At 37.4% G+C, this 17,836-nt stretch overlaps 1 protein-coding gene across 6 annotated transcripts in view; it reads right to left on the bottom strand.

The window, feature by feature from the left end:
* TLL1 (tolloid like 1) overlaps window positions 1-17,836 on the bottom strand; it is a 141,668-nt gene that overhangs the window by 72,017 nt on the left and 51,815 nt on the right. For 5 of the 6 annotated variants that reach the window (XR_012835312.1, XM_075751829.1, XM_075751826.1 and 2 more), the window contains 3 exons: window positions 7,305-7,415; window positions 2,644-2,724; window positions 195-347 (listed from right to left, as the gene is read on the bottom strand). Coding sequence is in view for 5 of the 6 variants with exons in the window: in XM_075751829.1 (XP_075607944.1) it covers window positions 195-347; window positions 2,644-2,724; window positions 7,305-7,415 (345 nt within the window). In the remaining variant the exon portion in view is untranslated. The remainder of the gene's footprint in view (window positions 1-194; window positions 348-2,643; window positions 2,725-7,304; window positions 7,416-17,836) is intronic. The other variant, XM_075751828.1, reaches the window with a different exon arrangement.

Below are 17,836 nucleotides of genomic sequence, written 5' to 3'. Positions count from 1 at the left end.
ATTTTTATTACGTAGTTTGCCTTTGGGAACAATTTTTTGAAGTATGACTAATATTTTCAGAACAGATGTACTTCAGGTCTGATCCAACAGAAACCCTTCTATTGACTTCCATAGTATCACTTGACTTAAAAAAAAAAAAAAAAAGGCAATTAAAAATTCATATTCCTTCCCCCTATTCAAAGCACAAAGCTTACCAGTGAAATTTCCACCTATTACATATGGAATGACACCCCCTGGCCATATTCTTTCTGTTCGTGATGTAGCAGCTCTGGGAAATCGGTTTTTCTCGTTTTTCCCTGAGAATTTTACAGTAGTTCTTCCTTTAGATGTATTATTTTGCTCAAAGCCTGTAATGATAATTAAAACACTGAATGAGATCACACACACTCACAAAAAAAAAAAAAAAGAACAATTATTTTCCAGCAGGTCAAAGTCAGATTATTTCTTTATGCCCTTTAAAAGTAGGACATTGTTGTTATGCAACAGACTATCATTACTTAGTTTTCTGATAAATGCTTGAAATGAAGAGTCTAAAGCTTCATTTTTCAAACATATCTACAGTAACAATTTGCACATATATTTATCAACTTGAAGGCACATTACATAATTTCACATAAATTTAATAATAATAATCACATTCCCTATGTTTTGGTGGTGGTGTTTGTTTTTTGTTTTTTTTTTTAAATAAAGTAGGATTTTTCCGGCAAAGAAGGAAAGACTTTGGACAGACCCAAAGTAATCAAGGCATTCACGGTCCCTTTCATTTTTATTGCAAGATCTGGAAAAAGCAAGTGCATGACCATCCTTAAAGCACCAGACAGAAAGAAGTGCTTAAAGTATTAGGTTGGCTTTTATTATCAGGAATTAGAAGGAAAAAATAGATAACTATTTGCAAAGTTGTATGCACATGGAAAAAGTCAAAGAGGGTCACTTCTCCCTCTGATCTCCATTACCTGCAGCTATTGCCAGTAGATACATTTTCAGATGAAAATGTGATTTTCATTTTGATAGTGACCCTACAATACTTCAGGATGCAAATATACATTTTTCATAAACGAGCTTTTGGAATCCTATGGATAAATCTTCTTATAAGAATTTCTTTACCAGACCAAAAAATGTCTACTCTTTTTAGAGATATTACCACCATTCATCCCTTTACAGGCACATTTCTCCCAAATCAGTTGGAACTTACTGTGCCAACAGAAGAGGATAAGGATAGTTAGACAAGGACTTGCACACCACAACAGGTGCTTCTTCTGAAGCAATTTATAAGTTAGCATGCACATCAGGGCAGCTGATTAAAACGGATCACTTGAAAGGCGGTCAACACATCCTACTCAGTGGGGCTGAAGTCTTACTCCTCATTGAAGAGTACACCCTCCCTCTGTGAGTATCCCCTGTGATACCAATTCCACCTAAGTGCTAATGGCTATGTCAGAATTGGGGAGGATGCCAGGGCAGGAGCACGGGGTGGTGTCTTGGCATAGCCCCGGCTCTGGGAGAGCAGCAGAAGGAAGAAAGGGAAGAAGCTACAGCACAAGGCAGGGAGAAAGCTCGTGATACACAAGAGGAAAAGCCTGCCTTTGTAACAACTAACACTAACACGTAACTTAAAGTATATCAGGAATGACATGGAAAATTTCAGGGTTTTAAAAACCCACTCAGGTAAACAAGTAACTTAGCCTTGTCATTAAAACACAAGACAGGTAGAAACTTCAGAGAAAAAAACCCCAACTATTGTTACACTTAATATGCCGTCATTACTGAACCATATCACATGTTAATATAGACGTTTTACCATTTTATCCACATTTTATCCATACCTTTTTATCCACTTTCTTTTGAACTCGAAGCAAGAAATTTATGCCAAATTGCATGCAAAAGATGACAAGCATTTATGCAATACTAAAATTGCAATTCTCTTATAAAGAATTAATATTATATACCAGAGCACATCTGCAAAGGCAGTTACTGTGCTCTGTTTAATCTTACACGATTATGCAGTGATGCATTTAGACATAATGTGGTATGATTACAATGCAATTTCAAATATTTTCCTTTTTGAGGTTGAGGTTTCATGACATTAAAGTGTTGTCTCCTTGAACCAGATATGGTGAGTAAACTCAACCAGTATTAATGGGGATTCCACTTGTATGGCCTGCTGAATTCAACTGTGTTCATACTGACAAGAGTACGATTAGTATAAAAATGTGTTTGTTCAGTGTAACACACCATAAATGCTTCAAACACAGTATGAATCATCAGAATGCCCCACCTGGGTCCAGAAAAATACCCATAAAATTAGCAGCTATGCAGCATAGGCTACCTGTACTGAAAAGACATCATGTTGACATCAGTTGAATTGATAACTGTGAACACAGCCACACAAAAAAGCTAAGGAATTTTTAATATGAGAGTGAAAACTACGTATTTTAGCTTCCAGATTTGATGCTGGAAATAGACCTCTAAGAAAATGCAACAAAGAGCTAATCTCTTCATTACTATTCTTGTACTATTTATTTTATAGTTTGTTTATGCCAATAATAATACAGAAAGGCTTCAAAGTGTTAAAGTACTATCATCATTAATGTTCATGATACATTATCACATCAGGCAACCTGCTAATTTAAACAGTGAAAATACCAGAGCCAAATCTTCTTATCCTGTCTATAAGCTGATAGAGGGCACCTCGTTTTTTTGACATTCCATGCTCTCCAAAGCCACCTTTAAAAAGACAAGAAAAAAAAAGGAATTTTTAAAAAGTTAAAAACATGGAATCTTACACCTACAGCAGCTATATAGCCTGGAGAGATTAGAAAATATCCCATAAAAACTGCAATGCATCTTAAAGGAAGTTTAACATTCTTCAATGACTTGCATACAAATTCTTCAAGTATTCTTGACAATGAAATAAAAACACATTTTTAGCTGAAAATTTTTCTAATATGCATTCCAGAATGTAAGCCAACATGTCTTTGTTATTCAGACAAGTCATGACAATTACATCATCTAATTATTATTTGGAGCTTTTTTTCTGCCTGGTGACCTTGACATCCTCTGAGCCATATTGATTGACAGCTAAAAGCCTCACTCTCACAGAAATTTCCTGAAAACATGCCACAATCTTCTCAATTCAAGTGAGGGGAAAGAGGGAAAGTAAACAGAGTTTCATCAGAAAAAAAAACCAAAAAACAAAACCAAAACTGATACAAACTTAATATGGTTGATTTTACCACAAAAAAATTGGTTTTCTTTGTCAGCATGCAAATAGATGTCAATGCACTCTAAAGGCTTTGAAACATCACGTGCCAGCGTATATCGCAGTAAGACCTCACAGGCATATATATGTGTCTCTCATTTCAGCAATCAATGAGCAAGAAAAACCAAGCTATTAAGTAGTTGATTTTAACATTTACCATGCCATTTACAGAAATGCAACACATTTCTAGGCTTCCTGTGTACATTTGATGCATTTGCCACATACTCCGTTCACATATAATCCTTTTGCGGCTGCAAGTGCCTCTGCGTACACCAGTAAACCAGAAGAAAGAATAATGCACTGATAATACTGAACTAGTCAATAAATCGTTCAGAATTGTTCAGAAAGTTTTGTGATTTTCAGAAGTTTGTAGTAGGTTGTACTTTAAAATTCAGTTTCCATTATAGGACAAGAGAGTTTTCAAATTACTTTTACAACAGCAAAAGAGATAGAAATAAAAGGACCACTGAAGCCTCCAACTGCCGCTAAAAAGACCTTTCCCACCTTCCCAGAAAAACTTTCAATATATATGTAGAAAATATATTTATTAAACAGCAACTTAAAATCATATTACAGATGAGAAAATTCCATATAAGGCAAGTGAGTTTGTGTGGCTGCTAAGTGAATAACAATGTGCCTAATTATTTGGATTGCACTGTCACATAGCTGCTGGCTCCCTTGAGAAAAATTTTCCAAATTTTTTAAAACATTTTAGATAGATGAGGTAATAGTTCACCACACTCCAACAAGTTACATGGTAACTCTAATATAGACTACAGAGAATATAACTATTCCATTCCTTGTACTGATCATCATTAATGTAATTGTCTCTCATGTTAACATTCATCTTATCAAAAAAGGCATATAGCTAAAGATTCCAAACAAATATTAAAAAAATCCTTAAAAGCATGGTCACAGACATAACTGAAAAAAACCCAAAGAATCCATTATTTACTTAAAGAAACTCTTATACTATAATTATTTCTAGAAAAAAATATTAAACAATCGTTTCTATGTTAACACAGCCTGTGTATTCGGTTTAGAGAAAAACTGAGGAAGAAAAAGTAACTCACATAACTAATCTGTCTTATGTGAATAATATACAGCCTTGCCAAGCCACAGTCTAAAAAAGTTTGTTAAAAAAAATATCCTATTTGCTGCATCATCTCATACTTCAGGCAGGAGAAGGAGGATACTTTTGGCAGTTTGGACTCATAATAATATATACACTCCAATTTTATCAGCTTTACTGTTGTTTTTGTTTACAAAGATTATGCGTATTGCTTGGACAAAATGACAAATAAAATGACAGAGCCACACTCTGAGAAGCTCACAGATTAAGTATCTGACCCTGCAAATCCAGGCAGATAATCCTCAGCAACAGGAGTAGTCGCATAATGTGAATCAGAGCCTGTGAGCCTCAGGATCTTTAATTAGTAGCTGCAGTGAAAAATGTGACTCCGCAGCTCCATCTGGATCCGGGATACCCAAGTATCTAACCCTTCTACCTGATGTCACCTTTTGCTTGTGAAGGTCAACAACAGAAAGTGCTCATAAATCAAGCTGGTAATTAATTGTCATTGCATCTGTAACTAAAGGTAAAATATTTATTTGTCTGCTATTTTACAAACATTTTATGTTCCTTTTCCTGTTGCTACCTAATATCAGCTAGCTGCTGGCAATTTACTCTTTTGGAAATTAGAGGGGGAAAAAAGCACACTAGGCTGTGCAGTTTGCAAAACCAGGCTAATCTCCTTTTATAAATCAAAATGCTGTAAATTTAGAAAAATAATTACATAGGTAAAGTGTAAAATTGAGTTCTCTGACTCTGTCTTTAGAAAAATCAAGAATGTTGAGGGGTCATTGAGAGCCATTACAAAATCATTAACTTCAGCAGAGTTTGTTCTCCAAAGCAGTGTCCCACTGACCATTGCAGTTGCATTGATTCTTCTTGTGCAATAAAGGCAGAAAAAATTGATCCAAATGCATTAGTAATCCTTAGTACCTTGAACAGGACACTATCCACAGGAACAGATAATGCACAAATCTCAAGACAGGTAGGGAAAGAAAATTAAATACAATATTAAATATTATTTAAAAACAGCTTAGAAATGTATATTCTCTCCGTGGCAATTGACAAAAAATAACTGAGCAGTTAAAAAGAAAAAAATAGAAAAGAAAGAAGAAAAAGGAGAGTCAGCAGGCCAAAGAAATCACTTGACTGCATCCACTTTAAGTGGAAATGACCGACCTTGCTCTCTACATTTTGTCAGCAAAACTAGCGCCTGAAATACCTTCAAAGCCAATTAAAAGTATTTGTTTGATGGAAAGGGGGGCAGGGGAACCTCTGACTCTATTAACATTCTAAAATCCAGTCTTGATCTAGAAATGATGAAAGGTATTCCTGCCTTGGAAAAAGAAGTGGCTTTACAAGGAGATAAAATAAATTTTCAAGTTGTTATAGAAATAGTCTAATCACAACATCTAACTAGGAAGAGTAAAAATATTTTAAATATATCAATATTGAGAGGTTAAATTGAAAATTGCTTCTTTGATCTGAAAAATTCCTTTCTGATGATTCAAAGTGATCCTTATTTCCACATATCAGGAATCAATTTAATAGTCACTCAGTTCAGAAACATATATAACATGCTTAATAGAAAATAAATTTCAATTATGCATTTATACATTTTCTAATAGCATTTTTTCTACTTTTCCTAAGTAACTCAGCTTTTTTGGTACCATAACCTGAAAGTTTACAAATTATCAGTTATGAATTTACAAATCAGAGCCTGAAAGCATAGATATTTTTAGACATTAGATAGACATTCATTCAGACATGGATTAGGTTTTCTCTCTCTCACGCACACATATATAGAATCATAGAATGGTTTGGGTTGGAAGGGATCTCAAAGATCATCTAGTTCCAACCCCCCTGCCATGGGCAGGGACACCCTCCACTAGACCACGTTGCCCAAAAGCCCCATCCAACCTGGCCTTGAACACTTCCAGGGAGGGGGCCTCCACAACCTCTCTGCGCAACCTGTTCCAGTGCCTCACCACCCTCACAGTGAAGAATTTCTTCAGTTTGCTAGCTACCAATACACAGCACAGCACCATGAGGGCTGCTGTGGGGAGAATTAACTCCGTCTCAGCCAGACCCAATACACTAACATCTAATCTAAATCGACCCTCCTTCAGCTTGAGCCCATTACCCCTTGTCCTGTCACTCCATGCCCTTGTAAACAGTCCCTCACCATCTTTCCTGTAGGCCCCTTCAGGTACTGGAAGGCCGCAACTAGATCTCCCCGGAGCCACCCTTTCTCCAGGCTGAACAACCCCAAATCTCTCAGCCTGACCTCATAGGAGAGGTGCTCCAGCCCTCTGACCAACTTCATATTTACACATAAATAATATCTCTTTATCTATCTGTCTGAATATGCAACTGCCTGTGTTAATGAGATTGCAGCTTCTGGCACTAATACACTGTATGTTAGCAATAGCAAATAAGCACGTACCAAAATGTCAGATAAATAGTTGCTTTTTAGAGAAGAAAAATTCTAGCAAGGATGACATGTTCTTGTGTTTCTTCTAGATCTGGGTACAGATCTGGATGGAACCAAAAAAAGAGCAAAAGGAGGTGTTGTAATCCAACACTCCCAGTCTCGCCTCCAGGACTCCATGTATATTCTCCATAGGGCATCTGGGCTCTGCTACCGGGTACTTTTGGCGACTAAAGCAAAGCTTTGTACAATTTCCTTTCCCACACGACCACCTGCAGAGTGGACTTATGGTTCCTGCCAGCTTCTGCTTTTCAATTCAACAAGATATTTTTAATCAGAAATACCAGAATAAAATTAAAATTTTAGCTTTTCTCTTTCTTTCCCTAAACCAAATTTATACTCATTGTTTAATAACTTTTTAAAGTGTAAACTAATATTACCCAAAACATTATAGTGACTTTCTACACTTAAACCAAGATTGTCTTCTATGCAGAAGTAAATAAGAGGAAAAATAAATTAAAAGTAAGCTTGAAATATCATACCTGTGTTATGGCCAAGTCTTTCGTTGGAGTGCTGCGTAAGGTCAATCGTCCTGTCAATTTGAAAGATTTTTAAGTCTTCATCATCTAAGGCAATATCTCCCCAAAAGACAGCTTTAAATAAAAGAGAGCTCAATTTAATTAATGAATTTATTTAGAGATTAAAACCAATCTGAAGACTTTAATGCCATGTTACAACCCTTGGGTAAATATATGACAAATATATATTTATATCACATATATTTGTTTACTGATCTATATCTTTATACAAAGAAAGAAAAACTACCTAGGAAAAGACAAATAATTTCTTTCAGTATTCACCTAAACTCTTAGTCTTTTTCATTTCTTTACCCATTGCCTAAATGTAATCTTTTAAATGTAATGTCAATCTATTAACAAATTTTCAGCACATGTTTTCTATAAGAAAGAATATAGATACTGAAACATGTTAACATTTGAACTATCAAGTAAAAAATGTACGGTACTGAGAAAATGCAATCTTTGTATGTCCTAACATCTTCCTGAAAATAAGGATTATTTGAAGTCATTTTTATGTTCCAATCAATTTCTATATTACATTTTGTTTGCCTCAGAGAATTAATATGTTTATCTGTTTTCTATTAAATTGAGTGAAAAAAAAACCCTTTTATTTTTCATTTTCCTCTTGTTTATTTGTATACTTTCCTCTTATAGTTAACCTCACTATTACGATTCTTTCAAATACTTTGCTTTTCAAAGTTCCAGTCTCCCTTTCTTCTTTTTATCCTTTCTTTAGACTTTTTGCTATGTTTTTTCTTCTCTCTTTTCCTGTTCTCTTTCAGGATCTCTCAGTTGTGGTTTTTGGGGAGTTTTTTTGTTCGATTTTTGCATAGGTAACTCATCTTCCCTAAGGTGCCATCACAACTCAATGAACCAAGATATAGGCCTACTTGCAAGAATTCAGGATCTATAACTTCAGACTTTCTTCTCTGCCTATTTTTGCTGAGATTTTATCCTGAAATGTCCCTGCCAACTCAAACTTGTCATTAAAGCTGAACTCAACAGGCCATATCCTCAACTGCTGTGAATGAAGTCAACAGAGCATATACCAATTAACATGAGCTGAAGTGGTTGGTTATGATCTTTACCCAAATTCTTCCTTTTCGCTATCTTCACTGCCTGTGTCAATAGCTCTATTATTTGTCCCCTCGAAGTCACAAAACTCGGGTCAATCTTGGTGTCATCTTCAACTCTCTGCCCAATTTCCTCCATCCAGGAACACATCACTACCTCTGCTTGGTTGTTCGTTATACAGTTCCACAGCAAACTGCTTTCTTCAATTCCATACAACTAAAACCTTGTTCAAAGTCCAGCTGTTACCAAATCATTTTCTCTGGTCTACTTCCATTCCAACTGATCCTGAACATTTTCGTTAACTAGTATTCTTTTTCTCTGTCTGTTCTTTATATCATGCTGTAGAGACCATTCATCAAATAATGTTCTCAGTAGTTTCATGCTGCTGTAAAAGTTACCTTTTTCTTATTTATTGATGCTCACATTCATTAGTATTTAATCAAATCCATATCAAAAAAGTCTTTACTTAAGCAACAAGATACGTATTTCTAAAGAACTCCTAGGTATTACATTTACTTCCTCCTATTTCCATTATTTTTCTTGAACGCAAGGCAACTAGGAGAAATCACATTGAAAATGCCTTTGGTCTGTCTTGTAAAACACTTTAAAAATCAATAGATCACTTAGAGTTACAAAATGAAAATGAAACTTTTCAATTAAAAACATAACCAACATCTTACAGCTTCCCTAAATATGGATATTTCCATGTATATAATTTTTACACAAAAAGATAATGTTTCTTAGAAACCACAAGTATTTGAGACCATTTCTGAAACCGTTCAGTCACTTCTAACACATTTCTGAACGCTCTCCAGCCAAGAGTCGCTATTTCCTTATCTTCACATTAGGGACATCTTTCCTCTGGCTAGCCTGCTCTCACCAGTGATGGTTTTTACCACCAGGTCAAGAGACAGAGCTAGTGACATCACTAGACATCTTTTTTCCCCCTCTTAAGCTTCTAGGAAAAAGATCTCAAATTGTCAGGGTTTTGAACAGTGAGGGGAGAAAGTCAGTAGCCTCCATCTGCCTCGAGTTAAATCTTATTTATTATTACTATTATAAACACCTTCTAGAGATTTCTCTTGGATGTCATTCATAACAGGGGCCACTGTATAAAGCACAATGAAAGACTGCAAACTTTAATAAACATAACAGATAACGTAAGAGGAAGAAACTATTAAACATTTTGGTCTACAAAGACATGATGTGCCCCAGCAGAGGTCACACGGGTTGTCCACATCAGACTTGAGGAAGTGTGAAAGCTTAATAGCAAGCTCATTTTTCTTTCATGGTAATACTGAGAGTTAAGAAAAGGAAGGTGCTGAATTAACAATAGAAAATGTAATAAATAACTCATTGACAGAAATGCATTAGCAGAAATCACTTCGGTTTCATTGTGTAATACTGATGTATACATATGAAAAATCAAAGCAAACAGAACTTCAGAAAAATAATAAAGTAGAGAAAAAAATAATGGAAATTATCCTCCGATGATGCATCTTTGTCACTTCCCTGTGGTAACATTCACTTTGCCATGAAAAAACAAATAGCAAAGTCTAAACCCTGTGAAGTTGGCTGACATAAACACACTGAATTTGTGTGCATATATATAAAATATACCTCAGTGTTCAGGCAAGGTATAGCAACTTTGTTAGAAAAAAGGAAAACAAAGCTATACTATTTTTGTTAAACATCTGGACTGCTAGCTAGTTTTTGATTAGCAACCAAGCACAAGGTTAAGTTTAACAATAATATAAACACGGTAATATAACAATAAGTGCTGATGCAAGTTTGACGTAATTGTAAACAAGTAATCTGTGTGACCAATACGAGCTAGGTTCTCTAATGTATTAACTAAATATGAGTTAACACTGAAGAAAGAAATATATGTGATTGTTTGTTTAAAAGTATAATGGAAAGTTTGGACCTTTCTTCAGGCCACTGTTTTTTGGTTTTTTTGACGCAAGGCAATTCTGTTTTGCAGAAAAAGATAAACACATAAAAGACAAACATGATGAAAGGCAGAAACCTTAATAGAATTAACTTGTTTGACTTTAGCAACAATTCAATAATTGCCACTTTACTTTTACTGAAATAAACCTGTGATTTTCTGAATTAATTTTAGTGCAACTGGGAAGATATGTACCTAGCAAAAGAAACAATAGTTAACTGGATGCTATTTAATTTCAATATAGTCCAAACAATCAACAACTGAGACAAAAAGGGAGTTGATAACTGCCTTTTAAAAATACATCTTTTTTTCTAATTAAAGGTCTGCACTGAATATAAATTCTGCTCTTCAAAGCCTGAAGCACAACTCCACCTGAATTATAAAAAAAATTAAAAAAATAAAAACAAGGATCTCCCACAACTGTTAAAAGTATCCTTTCTTTTTTTTTTTTTAATGCCTGTGTAAGTCTCAAACTACTTTGTAACCAGAGAAGACCGTATTTTTATCTCCTGCCTTAAAATTTTTATGGCCTGAAACTATCTGAAGAAGTCACTCTGTATACTTCATCATGTCACACACCAATCTTAACCTTACAGAAAGCAAGCAGAGGATTGTTTGGGTATGCAAGGCATGATGTTAAAGACTTTGCTAAGAGCATGTTAGGATTAAGAGTTTTATTAGCTCCCTCTAAGGAACTTCTGACAGAATTGACCTGTTCAGCTCTGCACCTCCCTCATTTTTTTGCAGATATTTAATTCATAAGTTTCGTCCGAAAATTAACAAGAAATAAAAAAAAAAAAGGAAACAAAAGGATGGAAGAACTTTCAAAATTATCCAAATAATAGAATTTTAATGTACCTCTACTTATTTTAGGTTGCTTCATATTCTGTCTTATCCTATCTATCTATTCAGTGACCAAGAAAACTTGAGGTTTACAGGCAGCTTTTCATTTAATTTGCAAACACAAGATTGACAATAAACTTAGGAAAAATCTGTTGAAAATCTGAGACAGAGTTAATTACAGGGGGAAGTATTTAAAATACCTTTTATTATATATAGGTTCTTAATAAAAAGGAAAATTGATCTTTTTGTCCAATACTTGATAAAGAGCTATATACCCTGTTACACCAAATTTCTTTGTTTTCACTGGGGCAGGGGGAGGGGGGGAGCACGGGGAGAGTGGTATGAGTTATGTTTTGTATGGCCACTACATTATGCATTTACACAAATTCAACAGAGGCAAAACATGCATCAAATTCAGGAAGATGGACACAAGCTGATTACGCAGTAAAAGTAAGTTTTTCTGGAACAGTGGAGAATGATTTATGTGGAGCTGTTAAAACAGAAAATACTCTTCACCAGCAGATGCAGTTCTGCTTTCACACAACTCAAAGCCCTCAGCCAAACATCACCTTCCAAGAAGTCTTATTTTATCAAAAGACTAAACACTGCCATGTAAAGCATCTAAGTTTGCTACATGTAAACAATCAGCTCACAAGCATGAAAACAATCAGGAAAATAACTAGGTTGTAAAAGGTATCTGCCATCCAGAGAAACACACCTTAATATTACCACACAAGTAATGTAATTGGAAAGGAAAAATACGATGATCTATAAAATACAGATCAAGCACAGGAACTACAGCTACATTCCACTACTTGTAACAGGAACTATTACTTTATCATAAATAATTAAGATTCATCTGCAAAGCTCTCTGCTAATCTACTCTCTTCCAACAAGACCACCACTGCATCAAATATCCAGTATTATAAAGGAATAAAATACGCTACTAAGAATAGGAAATAAAATAAAAATAATTTTTAAAAAAATATATAAAAAACTATTTTAAGTGTATGGATGTACACACACGGTATCAATCAATTAGAATACACAGGATAAAAGAAAGGCTTTCATGACTTTCTAGGAGATGGTCGGAAGTCCGTGGAACAAGAAAGAAATCATGTGGTTAAATCCATGGGGCTGCAGTATGCAGTAGGATGGCTCATTCTGGGATTTGAAATATCGATTAGCACATAAGTCTGCAAAATACGTACAGGAGTATACTCCTTACAATTGCAATACCAAAATTATCCACATCAAACTTCCTTCACAATTTGTCTTACAATTATTAATTTCTGAAATTCAAATCATAACCAGCCGTTTTTTAATGAAATTTATTCCTGATAGTACTCGTACTGCTAACAGCAACAAAGTATAAAACGCGACTAGGTAAAGACCGGCAGCGTTTGCCCCCACAGCAGAGCGGTGCAGCAGAACAAAACGAGCTCTACCTTGGGGAAGTCGGCGCCCCCAGCTACCAAGGACAGCTCTACGAGCCTCGCACCGCCAGACACCACCGCGATCCACAAACCAGCTTCGTAACCGCATTCGTGCTGATGACTCCGCAGGCTAGAAAAAGTGTTCAGCTCAGGTACAGCTTTCCCACATTTGGAAAGGTTGTGAAAATAAGAACAGAAAAAAATTCTTTCTTAGACTTTCTCAAACTGAGATGTAAACAGTGAGCAGCCGCACAGGTATTCGCTTGTTCTGCGAGCAGATGCAGAATTGTGACAGGGAGATTACTCTCGTACCGAGAAGACACCAATGAAAGGATTAAGATAATATTAGAACACATTTTAAAAGCAAAGCCTCAGATTTTGGTATGCTACTAGGAGTGGAAAGCACAGGAAGTTTATGCTTCATCCCCTTCGTAGAAGCTGCCAAGAACAGACAACAAAAATAATTAGTTAACTGCAAAGCAAAATTTAAATCTGAAGAGCTCCTTTAACGTCCTTGGGTGGGAGGTGGGACACCCAGCGCTTTTCAAAGTCTGACCAGTAATTCATGCAGCAAGAAGTGCCAAAAAGTGTGTTGGCCCAGGTTCAGGGTAGATATTCATCTAAACCCACAAGTGCAGCGGTTCCAATTAGCAGCCTCTTCTACAGCTGAGTCATTGAGTACTTCCCTGTAACAACACAGCTATGCGCATTATAGTCTATCTTGGTGAGTCATTTTGTTCCATAGAATCTATTCACTGCTTACATAACTGCCTCTAACGCTGAATAGAAAAAGGAAAATCTAGATCAAAATAAGCAAAAACATTTTCACCTCATTACAAGGAAGACAACATACGCTACTATAATTAACCTGATTTTGTATTCCCACTGTCTTCCAATCATTTCAGTCCTTCCAACATTTTCAGGTGCAATACACTTTTCTTAGAAATCATTAAAATGAGAACAAGACAGGGCAAATAAACAGCAAAAGATCTTATGTGTAACCACAAGCATAAGACTGCATGCCATACTTCTTCCTATCATTGTTCGTCCTGAGTGCTACCTTCAGCCATAACCATGTAATAAATTTGTTACCATACAGAGCTCACCGAACTTTCAAAATAAATTCATAAATTGAAATTGAAGTTAATTTAATCGTGTTTGATAATTATCCAAATCAGTTTGCCTTGTTATCGAACAAAAAAATGACCACAAAAAAAAAATTAAAACTTTAACAACATTAAATAGAAGACCAAGGCAGTCTATTTTCACAGACACACCAAATCAAGAAATTAGCTACTTCATTAATTTCACCACGCAGCATTTTCAAATCTGCACATGATTGTGAGCAAGTGTTAGTGAAACCTCTTGATTTACTTGAAAAAGCTCACATAGACACACCTGAAAAGGGATATAACACCTCTGACTGGCTCCTTCCATGTTCCTACTTACAGTAAAAGTAAATTGTGTAAAATAGCAAGCTCATCAACATTAGTACCAATTCTGTTTTTTCAAGACCCCTGCTTCAAACTCCTAGCCAGAAAGCCACCATTTCCCCTAAGGAATGTATCATTTCCACTTCTATCAGAAAAGAAAATAATGATGGCAGAATACTTTAAATATCTCCAGACTCTGTACCAGTTAGAAATACTTTCCTCCATTCTTTTGAATGTGGCATCTCTTGACAACAGCTCACATAGGCATATATAAAATTATCCTGAAATCAGCTAGCTTGCGTATGGTAGTGATATAGCCTTAGAAACATACATTTTAATGCAATTTACTCAAATCTTCAATGACAGTTTCCCTGTTGACATCATTACATGGAACTCACCACTATCTCATGTCACCCACTCTTAGAAACTTCCCCTAAGTTCCCCACGCACAATGCTTTTAGCTTCCTTCCTTCCTTCCACCATGTGTTCACATTTATAGGTAGGGTGCTGGCAAGGCAACGTCCTTGTTGGGGCCAAGCTACACTTGCAGAGCCCCATCTGCGGCACGTAGCGTTTCACTACAGCTCCTTCACACTATTCTCCAAACTCTGCAGGAAGTTATTACCAAACTGACCCAAGTAGGACAGAGAAGCAACCAGGTATGACCTGACTGTGGACACAAAAGACAGCTGTAGAGCCAAAGGGAGGAGAAGAGAAAAGATTGCCGGAGAGGAGAGGCATCCCCCATCCTACAAAGCCAGCTGGTTCCAGGCATCCCTCCCAGGCACACAGCAATCAGATCGTAGCACAGATGGGCTACGGGTTAAGTGGTGGGCATGTTCCAAGTTTGTCAGAGCAGAAAACATCTCCAATACAAAGTACTCTCGAGGAAAATGGAATATTTGTGACACTCTATCAGGGTAAAAACTTCACTTACCAAAAGAGGCACTTGTAGAGCTTGATCTTTGTGAAAGTGGATACTAATTTGCTAGAGAAGTTTCTCAATGACACGGCATAAATCTTGATTTACAGATGTCCATTTCCTCTGACCTAACTACAGCTTTACTTTCATATTAAGACCAAAGTAAATGATATTTCAATTCCATTTTTTTCCATTTCTTTTTTGAGGGACAGTTTTCATATTCCTTTAAAACTAGTACAAAACAAAACAAAAGATCTTCAAGAAAGCAAAGACTATTTTGACAGAAGTTACAATCTTAGGTAGAAGGACAAGCTTCACTCCTAAACTTACTGAATGGTGTTTTGAGGACAGGCTCTTTAACAATGCAACAACTCCTCTGTGAAAGGTTTGGTTCTTGGTTAAACTGTTCAGCCTGGCAAGCTTCCTGACTTTCACCAATTATTTTCTTTTTTTATGCAAGATCATCATCAACACCACACACACTTTGTAACCGGTAAAATCTATTCCTCATGTAACAGGTTAACTGCAGAACTGAACACAGAGGACACTGCTGAGGAAGCAGTTGTGGTGGGTTGACCCTGGCTGAGGGCCAGGTGCCCACCAGAGCCACTCTATCACTCCCCTCTTTCATTAGACAGGGGAGAAAAGGTACGATGAAAAAAAAACTTACGGGTCGAGACAAGGACAGGGAGAGATCATTCTCTAATTATCATCACGAGCAAAACAGACCGAACTTAGAGAGGGAATTCATCTTATTTATTACTAAGCAAAACAGAGTAGAGGAATGAGAAATAAAGCCAAAATCTTAAAACACCTCCCCCCACCCCTCCCATCTTCCCGGGCTCAACTTCACTCCCGGCTTCAACCTCCGCCCCCCCAGCGGCACAGGGGGACGGGGAGTGGGGGTTACGGTCAGTTCATCACGCGGCGTTTCTGCCGCTTCTTCATCCTCAGGGGGAGGACTCATCGTTCCCCCGCTCCAGCGTGGGGTCCCTCTCACAGGAGACAGTCCTTCACGACCTTCTCCAACGTGAGTCTCCTCCATGGGGTGCAGACCTTCAGGAGCAAACTGCTCCAGCGTGGGTCCCCCACGGGGTCACAAGTCCTGCCAGCAAACCTGCTCTGGCGTGGGCTCCTCTCTCCACGGATCCACAGGTCCTGCCAGGAGCTTGCTCCAGCATGGGCTTCCCACAGGGTCACAGCCTCCTTCAGGTGTCTCCACCTGCTCCGGCGTGGGGTCCTCCACGGGCTGCAGGTGGAATCGCTACACCCCCTCATCCTTCCTCCATGGGCTGCAGGGGGACAGCCTGCTTCACCACGGTCTTCACCACGGGCTGCAGGGGAATCTTGCTCTGGCGCCTGGAGCACCTCCTCCCCCTCCTTCTGCACTGACCTTGGTGTCTGCAGGGTTTCTTACATCTTCTCACTCCTCTCTCTGGCTGCAAAAGCTCTCTCTAACTGCTTTTTCTTTTTCTTAAATATGTTATCACAGAGGCGCTGATTGGCTTGGCCTTGGCCAGTGGTGGGTCCATCTTGGAGCCGGCTGGCATTGGCTCTGTCAGACACAGGGGAAGCTTTTAGCAGCTTCTCACAGAAGCCACCCCTGTAGCCCCCCCCGCTACCAAAACCTTGCCACGCAAAACCAACACAGCAGTAAAGGTGTCTGCACACTGTGTTGGTAAAGCAAGCAGCTGGTCTAAGAACTTTCTTCATCACTGATCACTGCCTTCAGGACAAATACTGACAAAACAAGCCTACAGAGAAATACTCTGAGAGAGATTAATTTACCCATCCTGCTAGTAACTTTATTATTATTATTTTCTATTATTTCTAGGGTTTAGACTGCAGAAAGGGTCAAAAGAAAAAAAAAGAAAAAAAAAGGACACAAGCATTTAAGAGCAGTTATCAACCACTTTGAAAGGAAAGCCACACCAAGAGACGGTGGCTATCAAAAAGCTCAATGATTGCCAAAAACATAGGGCAATCACAGCTAATTTTTCTTACCACAAATGTTGACCTGCTTTATACAAAACCACACGCAAGCACACCATCATTTGCTGGGTCTGTCACTCCTTCTGTCCCTGGGAGAACAGAAGCAATGAGGGAAATATTTCTCTCTTCCTCTTCCTGGGAGGGGTGCACGTCACACCTAGCAGAAGCCACTGCCCAGAATTTGCTGACCATTTGTGATTGCTGGCACAAGGGCTGTCACGGGGGTTTTTTTTGCTGTCCTTTGTTAGGGAGGCTAGAAAAATACACCAGGAGGGGGAGATTTGGGTCTACAATATCACAACAGTCATAATTACCCCTGTTAGCCCTATATGACCACTATGATGCTATAACATTCATCTTCATTTTACTTTGAAAATCCATTATCCTGTGAATAGCCTTAGGGTCAAGATCTACAAAGTTAATTATATGACTATACTTTCTTCCAGTAGAAAGAACAGGCTCCATGAGGCAAAATTATCAAAGTGATTTTTTTTTAAATATATGAAATACATAAATATATAAAACTAAAAAGAACAAGCCTCCTTGTTTTAAAATTAAGAATAGAAATTAAGAACAGAATTGAATTCATTCTATTCCTTAAAGAATGGAAAAATGGATAACTTTAAAAATAAGCTCCATATAGAAGAATGGAGAAAACCCCTTGCAGGAAAGAAAGTTGTCAGTCTGAGCATGCCACCTACATGAAACAGCTGTTAGGGCTGAGCCAGACACAGCAGCTGCTACAAGGCCTCCCCAAAGATGCAAACCTTAGACATTTTCATTTGAACACCAAGAAAACAGAATAGCACCACCAAATCAAGTCAATTACCAAGCTAACTGATAAT

This window comes from Balearica regulorum, chromosome 4 (assembly GCF_011004875.1).
Source record: "Balearica regulorum gibbericeps isolate bBalReg1 chromosome 4, bBalReg1.pri, whole genome shotgun sequence".
Taxonomy (NCBI): domain Eukaryota; kingdom Metazoa; phylum Chordata; class Aves; order Gruiformes; family Gruidae; genus Balearica; species Balearica regulorum.
The sequence above is the reverse complement of the archived record's forward strand: the minus strand, read 5'-3'. Positions and strand labels throughout refer to the sequence as shown.